The 22,249-nt window shown below is 41.4% G+C and overlaps 2 protein-coding genes across 2 annotated transcripts; one reads left to right on the forward strand and one right to left on the reverse strand.

The window, feature by feature from the left end:
* Positions 1 to 775: 775 nt before the first annotated feature.
* On the reverse strand, positions 776 to 9,830 carry LOC137870096 (von Willebrand factor A domain-containing protein 5A-like). The gene is made up of 20 exons (XM_068707102.1): positions 9,766 to 9,830; positions 9,232 to 9,314; positions 8,804 to 9,006; positions 8,502 to 8,724; positions 8,037 to 8,212; positions 7,842 to 7,956; positions 7,546 to 7,694; positions 7,367 to 7,455; positions 7,108 to 7,252; positions 6,695 to 6,774; positions 6,481 to 6,595; positions 6,183 to 6,341; positions 5,980 to 6,083; positions 5,138 to 5,358; positions 4,782 to 4,844; positions 4,072 to 4,125; positions 3,378 to 3,548; positions 1,872 to 2,017; positions 1,592 to 1,715; positions 776 to 1,475 (listed from the first exon to the last, which is right to left on the reverse strand). Exons 2-20 carry the CDS (start codon positions 9,275 to 9,277, stop codon positions 1,396 to 1,398), a joined length of 2,463 nt encoding a protein of 820 aa, XP_068563203.1. The 5' UTR covers positions 9,278 to 9,314; positions 9,766 to 9,830; the 3' UTR covers positions 776 to 1,395.
* Positions 9,831 to 11,296: 1,466 nt separating this feature from the next.
* vwa7 (von Willebrand factor A domain containing 7) lies at positions 11,297 to 22,101 on the forward strand. The gene is made up of 17 exons (XM_068712399.1): positions 11,297 to 11,542; positions 12,975 to 13,240; positions 13,397 to 13,630; positions 14,895 to 14,991; positions 15,966 to 16,100; positions 16,263 to 16,458; positions 16,556 to 16,725; positions 18,379 to 18,491; positions 18,590 to 18,706; positions 18,863 to 19,087; positions 19,310 to 19,442; positions 19,595 to 19,747; positions 19,862 to 19,954; positions 20,076 to 20,362; positions 20,750 to 20,886; positions 21,048 to 21,207; positions 21,376 to 22,101. The coding sequence occupies exons 2-17, from the start codon at positions 12,992 to 12,994 to the stop codon at positions 21,916 to 21,918; spliced, it is 3,042 nt and encodes a 1,013-aa protein (XP_068568500.1). The 5' UTR covers positions 11,297 to 11,542; positions 12,975 to 12,991; the 3' UTR covers positions 21,919 to 22,101.
* The last annotated feature ends 148 nt before the right edge of the window (positions 22,102 to 22,249 follow it).

Below are 22,249 nucleotides of genomic sequence, written 5' to 3' on the forward strand. Positions count from 1 at the left end.
AGAAGGTCAAATCTCAAAATCTAAACTTTGAGTTTTGAGTCCTAAACCAGTGATAATGCACTCTTCATTAAATGTAATGCCACTTTAACTACCGAGTAATAATAATTTACAAAAATCATGAATGCTCTTTAAAATATTTTTATTTGTTAAAACAAGTGCGACTGAACTTAAATTGTACAAAAAAAATAGTGCTGACATTGCATTTTGTGTTTCTGCCCTGTCTTGTTATATTTAACTGTTAAAGTAATATTTCATGTTTCATGTCTAAATTAATTAGAAATATAAATTAAAAAGAAAAGTAATAGATGGGTTCTTCTTGAATAGCGTTTTAGTTACTCTGAAGAAAATAATCAGTAGATTCTTTTTCCAACTGGCGCTCTGTAACATAACTTTTGTGGTTCTCTCCTGTAACTTGATTGGATGCCGTCGGATTGGTTCAAAATAAATGGATCTGGAAAATAAGTGTCTACTTGCTGGGAGTGAATAGAGTTAACTTTAGTTGATTCAGAAAATGAATTGATTGGTGGCACACTTTTTAAAAACATACTTTATAATCTTTTGGCTTTGGGTAAAGTATCAACTTCTCACACATAGAATACGTGCAATACGTTCACAACCCTTTAATGTTGGACGCGGAAGTGTGAGGTTCATTTTGAGGCAAAAACATCCCCAAGACTCAGCAGTAATTTAGGATATATTACCCTGAAACAATACAAAAAGTAAAAAAACTGTCACGGGGTGTGATGGAGGACTCAAATGCAGACATAACCAGATGCAGAGTGAAACGGGTTTTAATGAGTCAAGAACACGACAGGAATCTTACAGGAACACAGCAGGGAAGCCAAGGACAGACTGGGTCTGAATCCAAATCCAAATCCAGCAGGGCAGACAGACTGGGAAACCGGGAACAGGATGAGCCAAACGGGCGGGTTGACATGGCAATGATCTGGCAAAGTGTGTCTGAGAGGCAGGAGTTTATAAAGTGGCTTGATCAGAGGCAGGTGAAGGGAGTTGTGCTGATGATGAGGGAGTGGCTGACAGGTAGAGTGAGGAGGGTGTGGAGTGATAGGAGAGAAGGGGCAGAGCTGTGACAAAAACATCACAGTTGAAGCAGGCAGTTCTTAAACTTTTTAAAATGTGGCCAGAAATGTCTGCTGACAGCTCAAGGTTAGATTTGCAATTCAGAGTTGACTAAAGTTCATGTAAGCCTGGTGTCACATAGTTTTTACTGCACAGTGAATGGAGGAGGTGTGAGTTTAATATTCAGTTGTTTTAGACACAAGGTGATGTGAAAGGCATAACTGGATTTGAAGTCAATATTGTAGGATGGAGTGAATCTGCTTCTGTGTGCCAGAAGTGACCAATCCTGAAGCAGAAGCCCCTTCAGTGAAAACCTCAGATCCCCAGGGCGTCTTTCTGCACGCTGCAACCCAACAGAGCATTTCCTGCTTCCACACTCTCCTTCACACATGATGCTGAAAAAACACACACAAAACAAGTCATCAGCAGACTGAATGTGGGCAAACAGATGATTTTAACCAGCAAACACTGTATAAAACAACGTATTAACACTTATTATTATGGGTTTTACCTTTCTGAGCTCGGAGCCATGACACAGCCTTCATAGCCAGAAGCTCCCACTCTTCCTGAGCATCCATCTTGAAACCATGAAGCCAGATCAGAGCCAGAATGGTGACCCACACGTCCTGGTTCACCTAATTCACCAAATCAAAGAATAAAAAACTAAAACAAAGAAGATATAGCTCAACGAAAAATCTGACTTCCTCACAATATAACAATTGAAAAAAAGAAACTTAAATACTGTTATTGTTAATTATTCATTTATGTCATTATATTTGACAATAACCCACCGATGCAGGCTTGGGCTTTTCCACCTCCTCACTGGTCTTTCCCAGTGCAGCAGCCAGATCTGGATCCAGCACCCAGCAGCCAGACGCCTTCTGGAGGGAGACCAGCTGCAGCAAAGGGTCTCTGGGTGGCTGTTTGGGCAAGCCGGCTTCGGAGGAGGAAACCACAGTGAGAAGATAAAAATAATCTCTGTGGCTTATTGGACTGCTATGTATTTAGTTTGGTCTTTTTTCTTATTGTTTTCACATTTGATACTGACGTATAGATACCAGTATATTACAGAAAAGAAATATGAGTGAATTACTAAACTAAAAAGTGACATGCTAAACTGGAAAACACCAACTCACATTTTCTCTTTTCAAATAATATAGTTGCTTCTTTTTTTGGAATCGGTCTTCACCTTTCAGCATTACCTGCTAATTAGCTAATTAGCTATAAACACTAAGTACAGCTGATGGGCTGATGTCATTAGTTTTGCAAGTATTTGGTCGTTATGAAAGTATTGGACCAATACAAAGTTCCATCGCTTAAAGAGCAAAAGAGACGTAGAACATTACACAAAAGGCAACAACAGTAAATACAAGGAAGGAACTTAAATTGTAGGACGCAGAGATTCTCAAAGTAGTAACCACTGCACCAGAAACCAGTGAGTACAAAGAAAAGAAACAATATAAATCAGTAACAGCCGCGTCAGCGACACTGATATTGTTTTCACTTATTGAGCCTGTGTGTGAGTGTTTAAATTTCTGTCTTCGGACATATTTTGTCACTGCCATGACGTCGCAACCGTGCAAGATGCAGTCACAAAGCTCTACAGGTGTGTCGCTGAGGTCAAAATGAAGGCAGAGTTCTAAGATGGGTGTGGTTCGAGCGAGGGTGCCGGAAGTAAGGGGGATGCAAAACGATGCCATTGCAAAACGGTCTGTAGTTTAATTATATCTTTAAAAATATAATAATTACATATTAAATCATGAACAATGTGAGTAACTCATATTTTAACACAGCAAACTTACAGTTCACGACGGCGTTAATGAGGCTGTGACAACAACTAATCATCGACATTAGCCCTCCATATTTAAACTTCATGTGACTCCAGCGAGCTGCATTTGCAGACTTCCACTTAAAACTATTATTTAGATCATTTCTCATTTTCAACGTCCTGCTGATTCCAGTGATAACTGATTTTCTGCAATATTCAAACTCTGTCATAATAACCATTAGTCCATCCGCTGCTCTGCTGGGGAATTAAATCATGAATTGTCTTTGGCACAAATCTAATGTGGTGCTTTAGAAATATGATCAAATTTTGTGTGCAGATACCAGCTGTTGTATATTTGGGTAAGCCAGGCATCTCTTTGGGGCATAACAGTCCATAACAGTCCATGGTGATGTAAAAAATGTCTTTGGGTATTTTTGTTTAGAGAACAAAAGGCCCTGAAAGTGAACTGTTACATTTATCACACTGGTGAAGCCAGTATGATGTGGTAGAGGAAAATATTAAGACTTACAATCATCATCATCACACTCCTCAGACTCATCACGCTCACTGGACAGAGACAAAGACTGAGGAACAGGACTCTTCAAAGACATCTTCTGTGGTTTCGTTGAGGCAACGAGCTTCTTCTTCATATTAGAGAATACATTTAGGCTGGGGCCTCCCATCTTTTTGCTCTTACGACCTGCAGAAAGAGCACACAGCCTGATTACTATGTATTATCCCTCTGTGACTCATCATTATTATTGTTATTAATACAAATATTGCCATTAGTATTGTTATTCGCATCAGTATCAAAGGAAACAAGAGCCACATTGGGCATTTTGGTGAAATATTCCTTCATATTATTTATTCCTCTCAGCAGAAGTTGTTTTCATAATAAGTCCACTGGCCGCGGTCATCGCCATGAAGCAACGTGTTTCCCAATGCTATGTCTCTTTAATGTGGGACAATGACAACTCCAGAAGGATCTTAAAACAAGGTTCTAACAAGGAAGAAGGTTCTGCTGTTTGAAGGAGCTCTCAATAAATCTGAGCAGCGACGAGGATTCTGCTGAGAGTCCTGGGTAATTATATGTTGCTTATGTTCAGGACTGCCAGAACTCCTACATACAGTAGTTCATGCTGTTTGCTCCGTCTCTATCCATGTACTGTATTTATAGGAATACACAGGTGTGTGTTAAAATCACAGTTACCTTGTATACTTACATTTAGCATGAGCATTGCTGGAAATAGAATAGGCTTGAATGAGATTAGGGTCAGCTTTGAGGTTAAAAAGAGAAAGAGAAATAGGTCAGGACGTTACCTGAGAATGATTAAAGATAAACTTTAACTGCTAAACCAGTGGTTTCTGAGATGAGTACAATGACCGGGCGGCAATCTCCCGTATTGAAAACTGAAGCCAATGCTGAAGAGCCTTAAACTTGCATTCTTATTAATGACCAGCAGGGGGCGACACCACTGATGAAAAAATAAGTTTGATAGTAAAGAAGTCTATGAAAAAATGACCCTATTTCTAACTTTATTTATTACCTCAGTAAACATGTCCACTTATACACAGTATGTAACAATACCTCACACTAATTAAAAATATAACTTAAAATGTTTACAAATAATAAAAGATAAATATGAGTGGGGCACAAGCATGCCTCCATGAAAACAAACAGTTCAAACTTCTTCACTTGCTGCACTATGCAATCACACGTCTCTTACGTCAATGACTACCAAAGCAGCCTGGAGCCCAAAAAACGACATTCAGTTCATCACATTAAATCTACAAACAAGCAAGCAGAGCAATTCTGCCAGAGAAATGTGCTTTTTTGTTTGTTGTTGTTTTGTTTCCAACCATTTAGTCTATTTATAGAAATACACAGATATGAGTTTCACTCCGATTCAGCTTTGAAGATTTTTTTACTTACTACTCATCACAGGAGCACCACAGGATCTCTGACCACGCAGGGGCATACTACAGGCCATCATCACTTTGAGATAAAAAAAAAAAAAGTATGAGGTCAAGATACGAGCTTCATCATGATATGATAATTAAACAAACAATATCAACAAAACTACTGTTTTCTGAGCTTATTACAATGACTAACAACAAGCAGTTAAAATAGTTTGAAATATCTCAAAAGTTTACATACACACGCAAACACACTGTGAGCACTAAACAAATGGAGGGGGCAGCAAAGGAGAAGCTCCTGTCCCCTCAAGTGGCTAGTATCTAGTAAGTAGAGGGTGACTGTAGTTTTTTAATTTCCTTGAAAACACTCACTGGGTGTTGGAACATTTCTGCGCACCAGAGGTCCTTGAATAGCTTCGCTGTTGTCTTTGTTGACAGCAATGAAGGCAGTGAAGGCACTGCTCACTCCTGATTGGACACTGAGATCCACCACCTTCTTCTTCACTCCTCCATCTTCCGGTCCTTCACGCTCTCTCTCCTCCATCTCCAGGGAGCGAATCAGAGTCCGAGCAGCCAACCTGTGGACTGTTAATCTGCAGAGAAGAGATGTTAACACATCTGCACACAGATGAACCATATTAGAATAAACGTATTGATTATTTATTTTAGGGTTCATGTATGTTCAGCAGTGCACAGTACAAAGATGTCAATGACTGTTGAAACATGTTAAAATGTAGAGAAATAGCATAAAACACTTTAACTATATTGCTCTGCTGCAGGGATTCTCTGGGTTTCTTACGTCGCCACGGTTTGCATGTTTGCATTTGCAAATTGATGTGTTTTATTTATTTTTATGCAGCATTCTTGATTTTATTTGAATAGAACATAAACCATCTTGAGAAATGTTGGAAACCTGTTATGTTATGAACAATTAACTGATGTTTTGTGCGACTGATGATGCTTTGCAAGGTTTTTACAGGTATTTAGGGGGGAAACAATGATTAATTCTAGTCTAGTCTCTTGTAGCAGATTTGTGGACTAAATGATTACATATAAAGCCATTCTCCACATTGTGTGTGTCAGCCACTGAGCAGATCTTTAATGCATCAGTACAACATTCTTTTATGAAACTGTGTCTTGTTTCTCATTCCTAGCTAGAGTTTTACTTTAATGAACTAAATAATTAAATCAAATGCATAACAGTGTTGTTTTACCCAGTGTCCTCTGCAGGTGTGAGACTGAAGTGAAGCTGGTTCTGAGAGGGATTACCTGCCAGACTGTACTTCACCGTCACACAGCCCTCTGAGGCCTCTGAACTCTGAGAAAGCATCAGAGTTAGAAACCATTTGTATCATCATAGTTGACCTGAGAAATCTAACCAGGAAGCACTTTCACTATAAGATGTTACTGCTCCTACCTGTCCAGTGAGCTGGGCATAAACCAGTGACCTTTGACCCTGGAACAGTGCTGTGATTGGTGGAGAGAGAGCATTGACAGAAACTCCCTTTGGCAAATCCCACGTGACTGAGATGTCCACCACAGCTGGTTGAAGAGCAAATCGCAGCGACTGCATCACCTGATGAGTAAAAACAATTTACAAAAAGTTGGGAGAAAAACTGAGTTTTTACCAAATGTATTAATTTACATTTCTTATCGTGTCGTCTGTCCTAATTGCAGTTTTCATTAAAATGTATATAAAGGCTGTGATGTCTTACTTTGGGTTGCATCCTGTCCGTCCCTGTGATGAACTGAGCGTGACCTCCTCCTTCCTTGGCCAACCCGTTGATGAGAGCAGAGCTGGCCCCTTCCCCAATCCCAAAGGAGAAACACCTACAATACAGTAGTTGTGTTTTTAACACACTTTTGAAAATGGGACATATTCTGTGAACTGTGGGTTTTTGTTGTGTTTTGTGTTTTGTTTTGTTTCACCTGTGGGAACCTGAATTCTTCTTCACCAGATTGATGACTTCTTTCGTGTTCCCCACCTCTCCGTCAGTAAAGACAAATAGCTAGGGAGGAGAGTTTACACATCACTCTAAGCTACATAACATCACACCCAAAAAACATGCAGCATGTGTTGAATCATCATAATCTTTCTCTGACAGCTGTGTTTGATTGCTGTTTCAGTAAAACAAGTGCTTTTAATGGTACATTCTAAAGAACAAGGTGTGGTAAGAATGAACCTGTTAAAAATAGAACAGTAGGAAGTTCTGACTGAACGGTATGATACTATTACCTACAAGAGATATTTGCACAACCTGTTTAACACATATGTATATGTGTGTGTGTGTGTGTGTGTGTGTGTGTGTGTGTGTGTGTGTGTGTGTGTGTGTGGGTGTTACTTGTCTAGGTTGATTGGGAATGCAGGGCTGGCTGTAAATGTGTTTGAGGGGCTTCAGGATCTCTGTTCCTCCCAGATCAGCCTCCATCTTGTCAACTTTCTTCAGAGCCTTTTCCATAAACTTCTGGTTGTACTCTACACTCTTACTGCCACCAGAAACACATGAATGAACACATGGTGCAATGAACACATGAACAACAAGTGACAATACAGGAGATAACAAACTTTGTTAGGCTGAGTGACCTGAGGGAGTGACTTACGGGAAGATGTGTTCGTAGCTGGACCCAAAACTGTAGATGTTGAAATAGCAGCCTAGTGGTACGCTCTTCAACAGGAGCAGCAGAGTATCCTTAAGGGAGGACAGAGAAGATAGTGAAGGTCACTGTGTGAGAGAGACACTATGAATGATTCTATGATAGAAATAACACATATTTAATACCCTGGCACGCTTTATTTTTCCACCACTCATACTGCCAGATCGATCCAATAAGAAGACAAACTCTCCACATGAAGCGACTGAAGACATCACAGCCTGGGGGAACTCAGGGTACAGACTCAGCATCACTACTGGATCACCCATCAGAGTGCCTGAAACACAGAGGAGAAACAGAAAAATATACACAACTCTGCACTCAGCTATTTAAAAATCAAAATACTTAAATGTAACTCATTACATCAGTTTGAATGTAATGGCCTTTTTTTTATTTGCAAACACCTTCTCTAACGGTCACTCACCAGGCTGGGAAGAGGTCTGTCCTGCCTCCACCACAGCAGTGGGCTGGTGGGCATCTTTGTAATAAATCAGCAGTTCAACATCTCTGTCAAACTTGTGTCCTGCAGCCAACTTGACCTGCAGTTCAAAAAAAACACACTCATCAATGTAAATATAGTGATATATCCTCTAACAATCATCAGTAGAACTCTACCTACCGTGGCCTGGGTTTGCTCTGTGTTGAGGTACTGGAGAGGCTCCAGGGGACAGCTGGACTCTACTTTAGAGACGGGACGAGGAGAGGACACTCGGGCAGAGAAAGACAGACTGTAGGGCACCAGAGAGGCTGGAACAGAGGTCACCTGAACGTTGCCACCTTCACTACCACCACTCCCTGTTAACAAGGTAAAAATGTTCAGACATGTAGCACCATCGTAGCCTTTGTTGCACATCATACTAACATTTCATTCCCTTGAGCCATGCTGCTAGCAAGGACATACAAATTAATATTCAGCCCTTCAGCCCCCTTTCAAACTACTGAAGTTTTTAAATAGCAGCTCTTCAGGACAATACTTCTGTAGTCACAATTACTGATGCAATAAAACCCTCTGGATGGACAGGTGTGGTGAGCACTAAGTTGAAGCTTGAGGGCTCCTGATGAAGGTGTTGGCTGGTTTTCCTACCCTGAGGTTGGTAGCGAGGGTTGAGCACAGCAGGCAGACAAAACCTCAGCCCTTCATCAGCCTGCACAGCCAGCTCAATGACGTACTCCAGCCTGATGGAGGCGCTCTCTCCTGGAGGCAGACTGCCCACACTCAGAGAGAATATATCTGGACTCTGCTCACTCTCCTCCAACAGGAAGGCCTGCTGACCGGAGCTCAAAGCATCGTCATACTGCTCACGAGCCTGAGACACAGAGGACACGTGTGAGCAACGTTTGCTGTGTTTTAAAGCTTCTTTTGTGAGTCTTTACCGTCCAGCTCACCTCCTGTTTCTCCTTCACCTCAGCTACAATGTGTGTCTGTCCAATCTTAGCACTGAAATGACAGACAGCAGCATCTCCAGGCAGAGGGAAGACAAAAACAGCCTCTAGTGGTTTGTCCTCCTTGTTCTCATAGTTCAGAGTGGAGACCACTGTAGCCACATGGTCCCTCACCTCCAGCTCCACCTCCACGCTCTTCAGAGGAACTGACCGAGAGACAGAAGGAAACACAATGAACACAGACCGTGTGAAAACTTTGTTGTGTTTTGTGGGTGACAATATTTGCAAATGGTTGATGGTAATTAAAGTCCCCATCCTCAATCACTTTTAGAATACTGTACCTTTTCACATTCAGTTTTAAATAGGTTTGTAAAAGCCCCTTCCCTTTACATGGACTATTGTATTCACACACACCACAAACAGCTCTATACCTGGTTCCTTATTTGTATAGAGCAGACCACAGCAGTTCACCATCATGCCTGTTCAACAGGTTACACTGTCAAGGAAGCGATAGCTGTCAAAAATAAAATAAAATAATGGGAAAGGAAATTAAACTCTGTTATGCCAACATTCACTGCATGTTCATTTCAATTTCCTAAAACTCTCTTTTCATATAAGTCTAATTAGCTACATGCAAGTATAATATGACTGTTCATATGATGAGTTATGCTTCTAAATTAGCTGGTGTGTGTAACCTACGTAAACACCTGAGGCCTCTACATGTTTTATTTATTTATTTTTTAAACCCGTGGGTTTGTTTGTTCAATCTCTCTCGCCAGGAATTATGGATCATTACTGTAAATGGAGAGTCTGCATAAAACAAAGTAGAAAGATAACAGCAGGACTGAAACAAAAATGTATATAAAAGCAGCATTGTGTTCACCTGATGTATGTGTATAATACACTTGGTTTAACATAACATAAATGTATAATCTAATCATAGAAACAATACATCAGGTTCCTACCTCAGGAGTAAGTGTCCTCTGCTGCAGTAAGCGTCCGGAGTAAGCAGGAAGCGTCCAGGTTGTGCAGTCAAACCCAAGCCACGCCTACAGTTTAAGCACATGGCAGGTGGGGTTTTCCCGTCACAGGCCATACAAACCTTTCATAACATACTCAGGAATGCTGCTCGGCATGAAGTCAGCCGCACAGCTGTGGACGGCATACCGGTTACGTATGTGTTCGTCCTAAAATGGGTAAAACCCCAAAACAAACTTGTTTGGATCTTGTTTGGATCTTGTTTTGTACGGTTTCTCGCCTGTGCGCATGCACAGTCTGATCTGCAGTTAATTACCTCAATGACCAGCTTCATCATCAGCCGGCTACAGTCAGATTTCTGTCAGAAATGCCTCCCCTGGATGAGGATTTGGACGAGTAACAAAGTATAGGCTTTTCTAGACTATGAGGCTTTTGTACTGAAACAATAGGTCATGAGGATCTAGTGATGATTGTCTGAAAGATACTATTCTTCATTTCCTGCCAAGAAAGTATAGATGTGAACTAGCTCATAACTAACTCCTGGTACAATAAATAAATACTGTCTGCAGCAAAACCAGGTTTGAGGAATCATCAGCACTAAAACAAACTGGGTTACCTTACAGCAGCTGAACAGGAAACATTCACTAGCCTCACCTGCAGCTGGCATCCAGTAAATCATAGGTTTCTCCACAGGATACTCCCTCCAGGACTGGTCACACTCGTAGAGTTACATGCATTGCACACTGTCTTAATGTTTTTTTTTTCACCCATTGTTCCCTGACTCTATAGTGCTGTGATGCTGTGCGGTCAAGCCTCCCACTGATCTACTTTCACTTTCTGAATGAATACAAAACCCTTTTTGTGGTTTCCAAAAGCGTTGCAACCACGAGCACAACACTTTCTGCATCAAAACTTTCTCCTTGTCTCTTTGTTTCTCATTCACTCCTTAACTAAAACAGGACGAAACATTTTTAAATGGTTTATTTTTTTATACGGTAGTTGAGAAACCTACCAGAACGAAACCCCTGACACAACAGAGCACCAAAAACCAATCATTCACCGCTCCTTCTTTTACAACATTCAATTCAACAAACTGAAGTTCAACACTGTCCCTAGCGTTGGCTAGCAACTGGTGGCCTTCTTTGGATTGTCATTAGAAATGTGGGGAACTAGGGAGACTGGAAGGGGTTGTGGTGGTTGCAGTTGTAAAAAACTGTTTTTTGGTTTTGTGAGGAAAAGAGAGAGTGATGGATAGAGGGCAGAGGGGGGGGGTTGGGGAAAGCGCAAGTGGAACACCCTGGCCAGTAATGTATGCGGCCCTATTGTGGTGAATCAATGCACCATGCTATAATGGGGGGTTAGGAGGGGTACAAGGCGGTAGGGGAGCTATGACGACACGTCTTCTGCCTCATGGCGTGCCCCCCAACGCTAGGAAACGCACCCGAAGCCCACTCAGCGTCAACCAGTCTCTTTTCCGAGTTAAACAGGGCTTCTTCCGTTATTTTTCTGTCTCAGGAGCTGGCCAGAGACAAGAGCCCAAGGACAGACAAACGTGAAGACTCAATACTTTTGCTACACAAGACAGGACTGCTGTGATACTGTGCACAGTTTCCTCTGCTGACAGGTTGCGGTGAAAGTCTATCACATGAACGTGCGTGTGTGGTGTGTTCCTCTGCAATTACAGGAGTGTTACGTCTCTGCTAGATGCTGTGGTGTCTGAACAAAATCAAAAAAAAGAAAGAAAGTCTGCCATGATGAACTGAGGTGAGCACATCTGCTTTTTATTTTGTGTAGAAATCTACAGTTTTAAGCAAAAGTTTGCAGTTGCCTGTTAATATGCAAACCATCATTCAAAAATGTATTATAGAGCATGCACTCATTTTGTACTTCAGCGCTAGTGATTCAAATAGTCTGAACATTCCTAGATGACATTATTGCACTGTGATGAAGGAGGAAGTTGTACAAGATAATATGCCGTCTTCGTTTGTTGATGGGCAAACTCAGCAAAAGATGAGCAGCTATGTTAAAAACATGTTCAAATATATATTATATCTAATATAAATAATCAGATCAGATCACTCCTGGAGAATGAGTGAAAGGACGAGTCTTTTTGCTCTTCGTTCAAGGAACCACGCCAATCAATTTCAACTGCTGAATGCAGGTTGGCAGAGTAGAGGGAGCAGTTGTTTATAGGCCTCATGCTTTGTTTTGGTGTCAGCCTTGTGAAAGCACAGACTAGGAGAACAAAACCAGAGTATTGTAATCTGAATAAAGATGACAAAGAACAATAGAGGCTTCTGTACAGACAAAGCTGAGAAAAATGTGGGGAGGTTTTGTTTTTTTTTTTTGGTGGGGGGGAGTTAAGGAGTGGGTGATGACAAGAGGACACATGGATGACTGGCGCAAAATGATCAAATAAGCACAAAACACTGCTGAACAATAGGGGTCGGGTCATTTCGTAGGCATCCATTTAGCAAGCGGGAAACGCTTTTCACATCTCGTTAAAGAACTCATTTGGTAACGATTGTTAAGCTCAGCTAAACGTCTTAATGTTTGAGTTACAATGTTTCCAACATGCTTTTCTAAAAGGCAACAATTACCGCTTAAAAAATGAAAAATGAAGCATTCACTAAAAACTTAAAATATATTTTATCAAAGCTGCCTTTGTTAATGTTTTTACATGAACGATGGATCAAGTGACTATGTGTAATGTGACTTCCACAACTTTACCATTTCTGTTCATTTTTACCGCTCAGCAGCAGCTGATGGTGGTTTTTAGTAAAAACAGGATAAAGTGACTTGTGGAACAGACAAAGATAGCAACTAGGTGGTGAACATAATGGAGAATTTAGAAGCAGGATGTTGGTGGAGACTAAAATAGAGCTAAAAGGAGACTTAACATTGGACTTTGTCAGGTGTCCAGAGACACAGCTCCATTGATTGCTAATGTTTGTCTGCGTCTGCTCTGCTCTATGTGTAAATGGTCGTTGTTTGTCGCCATGTCAAAACAATTTGTTTCATTTCATGATATGAATAATGTAGATTATTGGTTCATTCTAAGCTCTGCATTGCATTCTAATTTAAAAGTTGGCCTTTGCTTTCTGCCATCACTGTTCAGTGGGATCAAATTGGATACAGTGTGTTTTGTATTGAAGGTGATGACAAAAACACCTTTGATTTATTTTATTTCATGCAGGTAGATCTCTGCAGGACATGATGTCACAGGACAGAGGAAGATTCTGGGACGGGAGTGGAAAGCCGGTGTTTATTCTGGCTTATCTCCTCCTCCTCCTCCTGGCTTTACCGTGCATGGGCTTCCTCCCCAACTTTTGGTCAAGAGTGTTAACGCTGTCTTTGAACTCGCACACACACCAGCACATCACAGAGCAGGCCATTCTCAACGTCACCATGGAGACTCTGAGGGGCATCAAAGAACACCAGGGGAAGCATGCAGAGGAAGAGGTGAGCTGATGTTTACTTTACATTCAAATGAAAAGACCTACTTTTTACTATTACATGAGAGCTTTATTGTATTATCTTAACAGCTTTAATGACGTTTTTTGAGCACATCTCATTAAAATGATCATAATAACAAAAATCAGCCTGTATCCCTCCCAGACCAGACTGGGCCGTGGCTTCTGGAGAGCTGTGGGAGAGGTGGTGAAGTCCAATGCGGCCATGGACTTCTTGAGCTCCACCAGGTCCGACCCGGTGTACCACTTTGATTCAGAGCGTGTGGACAGCTCCATGGGGATGCTGCGGCAGTTCTGGGCTCAGATTCTGCTCTCAGTACGAGCCAAAGAGTACCAAAGTGCTCGTCACAGCTTGGGCCAGCTATTTCACTCCCTGCAGGTACACAGCAGCGTAAAGAAGGGTCCGATGATGTATGGACGAGGAGAGCAGTTCATACCATGATTCCAGTTGTTGGCCTCTTGTGGGAGCATAAAGCCTAATAACTGGCTATAAAACAAACTCATTGCTCAATTTTGGAAGCACAGGAATGTAAGAATATTACAGGCATTACCCATATCATTTTACAACAGGCACTCATAAATACAACAGCATTTTTAAATACAGAAGGGAAACAGATGTTTAACACTCGACTATAGGGTTGCAAAATTCCATCAGTATTCTTGGTGGAATCTTTCCATAGGAATTAACAGGAATTCTGTGAGATTATAATGGAAATAATGGGAATAATTTCCTCAGGCTGTATTTACCATGTCATATGCAGATAGAAACGTACCTTTTACCATATCATAAGCAGACATAATCCATGCCAAATAAATCCAGTGTTAATTTGTCAAATACATACTACGGGAAATGTGCCATGTGGTGAGAAAGCTAGCTGGAAAGTTAAAGGGGAAAAATAGGGCTATGTAGAAAATTCAAGCTAAGTGTGCAAACTTGTAAGACTTAAAATGAACTAATTAAAGTAATGTTTTACAATAAAGAATGAATATAAATAGATTCATTGATATTCCTAAATTAGCAGGCTCAATCAAGCTACATCCCACTTGGAAATGTTAACAGCTGCTTAGCAAAAACTAGCAGAAGGTGTTTACAAGTTATAAACTGTGTACTTTGCCTTCGGCTACTTCCTGCTATAGTGAAATTAAATATAATTAAAAATATGTTAACTCCAGTATTAAAATCAAAACTATTCTGAGAGCATGTAGTCTGTTTGGCTCAGACAGTGCAGTAATGTGACGGGAGAAAGCACTGTGCATTGTACTGAAATCCTGATTGAGATGCAGACAAATGATCTGTAAAAGTGATTGAGGTATTGAGGAGTCTGCTTTGAAGATTCTCCTCAGTCTTGACTAAAGAAATGTGTGACGTTTCCAAATGTGCAAAATACATTCCCTACAGTGGTGTCAGTCACAATGTTATTGTATCAGCAGATCTTTAACAATCATATAATATAAATGGTTCTGCATGGACTCAGGTTGTGGTTTTTCAGCCTTTTAAAAACATCATTCTACACGTGTCCCACTGCTTGCATGGATACCAACTTGTATGTTGCAATGGCTGAAATATTGCCATGACATTAAAGTCAATATGTGCTGAAAAAACCTTAAGTAATGCTTTGCCTTTCAAATGTCTGTTATGCCAGGACTTTTACAGCCACAGTAACTGGGTTGAGATGGGCCAGCGCTTCATTTACCTCCACCTGCTGCAGCCAGAGGAGCCTGCCATCCCTGTGGCTGCAGGTAATTCTTCACATCTGCGATCACACAGGCACCGACCCGATTGTGTAATTGTGATTAATATCGTGATAATGATTTCATTTCAACCATCGCCCAGCCCTAACCTGCAGGGGCTTTTCCAAAAGGGTTCCTCATAGATGAGACATTTGTTGTCCTCTTCATCAAACAGCACCACATTTGGAGTCATATGTTCCAATACTGTATTCTTTTTATTCTCTCTCAAAAAACACTTGAAACAACTACTGGATAGAGATCAGACATGACCGGGTGTTAAAAGTTCAACACTTGTAGCCTAAACTGTAAAGTACCAATATTATCTTGTGTAAATTAACTATACAGTAATATGTTCTTAAAATGAATCAAGATACATAACTTTACGTTTAACATAATTGTCATCACTTCAGAGAAATGGGGGGAAAAGAATCAATAAAGTATTGTGCTTCCAAAGTTAATGACCTAAATCAGTTTGCACAAAAGTTAAAAATAAAACCCAACAATCTGAGTTTGAGCTGCAACGATTAGCTGATTAATCTATTAGTCAATCAACAGAAAATTAATCAGCATATATTTGGTTAGTTAATTGTTTAAGCACACATTCTCTAGATCCTGCTCAAATGTGAGGATTTGTAAATGTCATGTTCACCATTTCTTATATTAAACGACTACTAAATAATTAGCAGATTCTTTGATAAAAACAAAAATTTGTCAGTTGCAGGCCTGATCTGAAGTATATCCGAGATTTATGATGGCTATCGTGACTGTATATAGTTGTAGGTACATCTTGTCATATCATACCAAAACCTCACATAATGAACTTTATACGAAAGATGTGGCCTTCAATCACAAAACCCAACCTATACAAAGATAATATTACGATAGTAGTATTTACGTTTAAAAAGAGATTCACTACTGCAGATTGGGAGCTTTAATGGGCCTCAATAACAATACTCTAACCCCCTCGTCCTGTCTGTCCACAGAAGACACTCCTACCTGCATGGAGTGCTTCAGTGCCACCTGTCGAGACAACCTCCTGGCAAGAATGACAAACGGGCAGCAAGAGACCCAGCTGCTCACCACAGGCTACTTCAGCACTTTCCCTCCAAAACCTCACGGTATGTCAGTGAAACTTCAGCCACCAATAGCTGCAGTCCTGCCAAATAAAGCAAAGGGATATATGTACACTCCATATAGAACGTTGTTTGGTTTTGTGAATGTTGTTACTATTTGAATACACTCCATTAGGTTTTAAAATATACGGACTGTTTCTGTTTCAGGCAAATGTAGTCATGGAGGCATTCTGGACCACAGCCGCTACATGGGGGCCAAAGGGGGCATCAACAAGGACAGCACCTCTCCTCTCTTCTCCCCTCACCATTACCTCCACATGGAAGCTGCCAATTTAGCTATGGAGGCCACCCTGAGTGTACTGAGAGACATCAGAGACACCGTGGGCCAGAAAACCTTCCTCAGGTACGTTTTGACAAATGTTTTACAGGTAATTCTTATTTAATATATCATATTGCTGTTGGGTGCATTTCTTTATTTGCTTCTGCACGTCCTTTGGCAGGCTCTTCAGCGTGAAGCAGGTCCCTGCATTGGTGTTTGTCATGGACACCACTGGCAGCATGTTTGAAGAGATCACTGCCGCTCGCTACCGGGCCCACTCCATCATCCAGAGCCGAGCCAGCAGCCCAGGGCAGCTTGGCACCTTTCTACTTGTGCCCTTCCATGACCCAGGTGAGGGTATAACAAATCATCTTGATTTTTAAGCCTAAATTAATATACAAAATAGCTACTGTGATACTAAGACCTGGTTCAAAGAAATGCTGCCTTTAAAGCCCCCCTGACAAGTACAAAGAGATGCACTAAGGACATTTAAATGTATGCTTCAATTCTTTAAGTAAACAACACACACCCAATTCACAAGAAAGAAAACCGCAATCTCCGCTCTAATGTCCACAATATTTGTCCAACTCAAAACATTCCTCCTTATCCAACCCAAATGTCCAAAAAACTAAAACTAAAAATATGTGTCCTCCCTTAAAAATGCAAAAAATACAATCAAGAAAGCAATGCATTGTAAAAAAAAAAGAAGAAAAAAAAGAAATCAAACTCACCTTACATAGTTTTAGGTAGGAAATGGTAATCCGCCCTTGACTTTATTTCCATTCTCTGTTCAATAGTTATGTTCCTCAGGTCTTACTGATTTCCTCGTTCAACCATAAAAATGTGCTAAACTACCCTCACTCAACTAAAGGCTGCCTGGCTCCAACGTTACCCTCCATGTACCTCCACAAACATTTCCTTTCTCTTTGACCCCCAGGCCACGCCCCCTTACCCCTGTGATCCTTGAAGGAAACAGATCACCTGACCAGTGTTAGCTATGTGACAGTATGCATGGCAGACAAATGAAAGCATGGGTGACATGTAGATAGATCAACAGAGGTTTAACTTTGAGGTTTTCAGCATTAAACCATCTAATTGTATATACATATATCCTTTCCCCAACATTTGTGGCGGTGACACAAGGGTACGAGTATTTGTCATGGTCTTGAGCTGAAAAGTAAGTGCATTGTGGGCAATGTAGGCGCCAGGTTTTGACAGCAAAGGAGAATGTGTGGAAGACAAAAAACACAATTTGTTTGCATCTGCTGCATCGATCAAACTTTATGTATTTATAGAAGCGTAATGCTACATTTGTGCAGTACTCTGTGCAGAAATCTTAATTCTAAATCTAAAGCATATATATATATATATATATATATATATATATACATATATATGTATATATATATGTATATATACATATATATATACATATATATGTATATATATATATATATATATATATATATATATATATATATATATATATATATATATATATATATATACATATATATATATATATATATACATATACATATATATATATATATATACATATATATATATATATATATACATATGTATATATATGTATATATATATATATATATATATATATATATATATATATATATATATATATATATGCTTGAGACGATAGTGGGCCCTTTCCTGCTTCAACATGACAATGTTTGCACAAATCCAAGTTCATAAAGAAAGGAGTTTTAAACTGCGTTCAGTCTTTGGCTAAGCCAACTGGCTTCTGGCTGTAGCTATATATTCACTGCACATACATGACAGTGGTGTCAATCTTCGGCAAGAATTAGCAAACAAGTACATTTCCCAAAATGTTGAAATATTTCTTTAAAACTGGTGTAAGCTCTCTGAATTACATTAAGACTCAACAAAAAGTTAAATGTGGTGGTTAACATCCTAAAAGATCTCCTGTTACTCAGCAGATGTTGCTTGCCATTTAACATTTCTACCTCCTGTGCTCTGCAGAGATAGGACCGGTCTATGAGACCGATGACCCAAATCAGTTTATGCAGCACATGGAGAACCTGATGGCGCTGGGAGGAGGAGACGAACCAGAGATGTGTCTCTCTGCCATTCAGGTAAATTTAGACGCCGTGTCTTTTGTGATCAGGTGTGTGTGTGAGTGTGTGAACACATGTAAAGTAGCTCATTTCCCATCTTGCTGTGTGTTTTCTAGCTGGCACTCACTCACAGTCCACCGCTGTCGGAGATCTTTGTATTCACCGATGCTTCCCCAAAAGACGCCCACTTGTTTGATGTGGTGAAGGCCCTCGCACTGGAGAAACAGAGCAAGGTAGGTTTTCATTTGAAAGAGAATTCGTCGCTAATAAACGCATGCAGTTGTAATTTATGGGGACATTGCGACAGCGAGGGCACTGCAATCAAACAAGTCCTCGCATGTTTCTTTCTGCTCAACCATCGGTCACGTTCTGGGCTGATTTTCCCACAGGTGACTTTTCTCCTAACTGAAGACCCCAAATACACATCGGAGAGCAGCGGGAGCAGGAAGAGGAGGAGGAGGAGGAGGAGGAGGAGAAGGGAACTTTTGTCCCCTGATCGTTTCTCCCTCTACTCTTCCCTGTCCTCCCTGTCAGGAGGACTGACAATATTCACCACCAACTCTGACATCCGCAGTGTCTCTGCCATAGTGGAGGATAACACAGCCATCAACAAGGTACGGCAGCAAGATACTGTGTATATATATATATATATATATATATATATATATATATATATATACACAAATTGTCATGTGATCCATTTTTTTTTTTTTAGAAAAATTATGAGGAAAATGAAGTGGGAAGGTGCATGTGTTTGTTCATTGGGATCCCCAGTAGTTGTTGCCTTCCTCCTACTGTTCACATTACAAGCACATCTTTTTCTCCCCCCTCCCCAGGTGACCCTCCTCCACGTGGAAAGTGACGAAGAGTTGATGTCCTCCCATTCCTTCAGAGTTGACAGCTCAGTGAAAAACGTCACACTACACGTCACTGGCATCCTGACAGAGTGTGTCCTCACCAGCCCGTCAGGTAACTGCAGGGCAAAGCTGCAAGCCATATCGCAGCAGCTGTATTCGTTTCGTCTGTCGTCTGTGAACGGCACTTTGTACTTTGCTCCTAAAGTCCTACAATACCACTACTCTTCTTTGCATTTGATAAGTGAATTTTGCTCTTCTTGTTAGACCAAAGCCAGTCTCTGTTGAGCCAGCAAGGCCCTCTGGCAGAGTTGGAGCGCTTCGAGGGTCTGTACCGTATCAGCCTGCTGTCTCCTATACAGCCAGGCAAGTGGAAACTCCAAGCCAAGAGTGACGGACGCCTCTCATTCAATGTGATAGGTAAAAGAAGAAAAACATGTTCCACATTGAGAACAGTTATTTAACGGAGCATTGACTCTTATTTAACTGTCCTTGTGCTGAGAAAAGTATTTGTATTTGGATCTGCACCCCCAGGTGACAGCAGTGTAGATTTCCTGTATTACTTTGCCACCGTAACCAATGAGACACACCCAGGTCTGGCCAGAGTGGCGGGTAGTCCAGTAGCAGGTAAGACATTTCTTTTCTAATATAATTAGGGATGTATCAGTGACAGCCTAGAGGAAGTCTCACAACCAGGAATGTGTCAGATGTTTAGCAAAACCGCCTTGTGCCTAATGTGATTTCTTAGGTATTCCAGCCTTTCTGGTGCTGGCTGTGACGGGCCTGGCTCCGGATGAGGAGGCGTCTTTCAGTCACGTGACGCTGCTGGGAGCTGACGGGGAAAGCATCCAGCAGGTCAAGCTGAACTCCTCCTCATCATCTTCATCATCCTACTCTGTGGAGGAGCTGGTGGGATGGTTGGACTCTGTTCCCATAGTCCCATTCTGTGTTCGGCTGACGGGCCGAGACAGCAGAGGAAACAAGCTGGAGAGGGTTTCTGCAGAGATGGTTCAGCCCACTCACGTTCAGATACAGGTAGTGATAAACAAGACTGTGTCTTTTAGCTTGTTGTGGTTTTATGGCCTGCACCTTGTTTTGGTTCATTCATATCCAGATGCAGCAGGCAGTTTACAGAAACTAACAGGCGAACGTGATAATCCAGAACAGTACCAGTATTAGCTCCCTTAATACTGATTGTCAGTGTCTACAGCATGTTCTGCTGCCTCCAAGTGGTCAAAACTCAATCATTGCTGCTTCATAGAAGTTAAAATATCTCACCTTACAAAAATGTCAAATTATGACTTTTCTTTAGCAGCTTTCCATAAAACTCTGTGTTGGTGTATTTTTCTGGTTCATGGAGTTTCACATTGACATACCTCAAATCAAATGTCTCTTTTTGTTTATGTGTCTCTGTCTCTTCAGGTGTTGTCTGTCCCCCGCCTGGCGCCTGGTCACAGCTCAATGGTGGCCTTTGAAATTCTGAACCACGGCCCGGCCCGACTCTTCAGTCTGACTGCTGATGACGACTGTGGATATCTTCATAAGAGAGGACCTCACAGGTAGAGAAAGACTCTTTTCTTGTCCTCCCTTTGCAATCACGTTAGGATCATAGTGTGATATTAGAAAACCACATCTCATGATCTTCGTGGACTCTTGTCTCTAAATGTAGAAGAACTACTTGAAAACGTTTGTTCTCTAAGTTCGAGTTTCTGTCCCTCAGGTTCCATGTTGCAGAACAAGGGTCTTTCCGCGGTCAGGTGGACGTCCTCACTCCTGCCACAGCTCAGGCTGGAGCGACTGTGACCCTAACACTCACTGTGTGCGCTCTTGACTCTCCGGAATCAAACTACGCAGTGGCCTACATGACTGTGATCCCTCCGGTGAGCATTAACTGAAAACTAATAGGATACACTCCGTTTGGGGACGACTTTAATTGTTCTATACAGAGGTTTACTGTTAGTTTTTTTGTCCGTAAAGATCATTAATTCATCTTAAACTCTGGTCATTGAATTTTCTGTGTCTGACATCACTTACTCTTGCTCTTGCAGGATCCTGACACGTCCCCACCGTCCTGCTCCGCTGCACGAGTACAGTCCACGTGTCCTTCCACCTGCAACGAGTCTAGCTGGACCGTATCTCTGGTCGTGTCAGACAGGGGGCGCTCCGGCCTCGCTGCCCTCCAGCTACAGAGCGGTGAAGGCATTCTGACTTTATTCCACAGCCCCCCACCCACGGAGGACAGCCTGGGAGAGGACCAGCAACAGGCACACAGGGACAAGACAACCAGTGGAGGTCACCACCACCACCACCACGAGGCCAGATTAGAGAAAGGAGACCCAGCTCTGAATGTTTCTGAATGGTCCCCTGGCTCATCTCAGCCGCTGTGGGTGAAGTACACGTCCAGCTGCTGCTCTGCTCAGGCTGAGCTGCTGGTGTGGGACACAGCTGGAAACATGAAGCGCTGCCACCTGACGTCTGGCCAGCTGAGGCGGCTAAGAGACAGGAGCACAGAAACCAGTGGAGCTGGACGGATTACACCCACACCAGTGTTTTCCTTGTTGTTGGGTCTGCTGTGGTCTTGTCTGCTTTAGGTCGATGTGATTACTAATGTTTTGCAGGTCAAATCTATGTGTTGATCACTGGGGACCAGCAGCCCACACAAAAGAGACACAAAAGACAGATTCAACTGAAGGAAAAAAAAAGAAAAGTACTCTGATATGGAAAGAAACATATCTTTCTTAATGACTGAGTTGTGCTTGCTACTGTAATTTGTAAAGAATGTGCACTAAATAAAGAGTTAATAATTGTATTATTACTGTCAATGTCTTGAATTATTTGCTGTTCTGGACATCTGATATCACAAAGAATACATTACTGCCATGAAGTGAATCATTTGGACATTACTTTTCAGCAAGTAAATAA

This window comes from Cebidichthys violaceus, unplaced genomic scaffold, assembly GCF_023349555.1.
Source record: "Cebidichthys violaceus isolate CVI_PGR_0920_01 unplaced genomic scaffold, fCebVio1.0.p SCAF_1, whole genome shotgun sequence".
Taxonomy (NCBI): Eukaryota; Metazoa; Chordata; class Actinopteri; order Perciformes; family Stichaeidae; genus Cebidichthys; species Cebidichthys violaceus.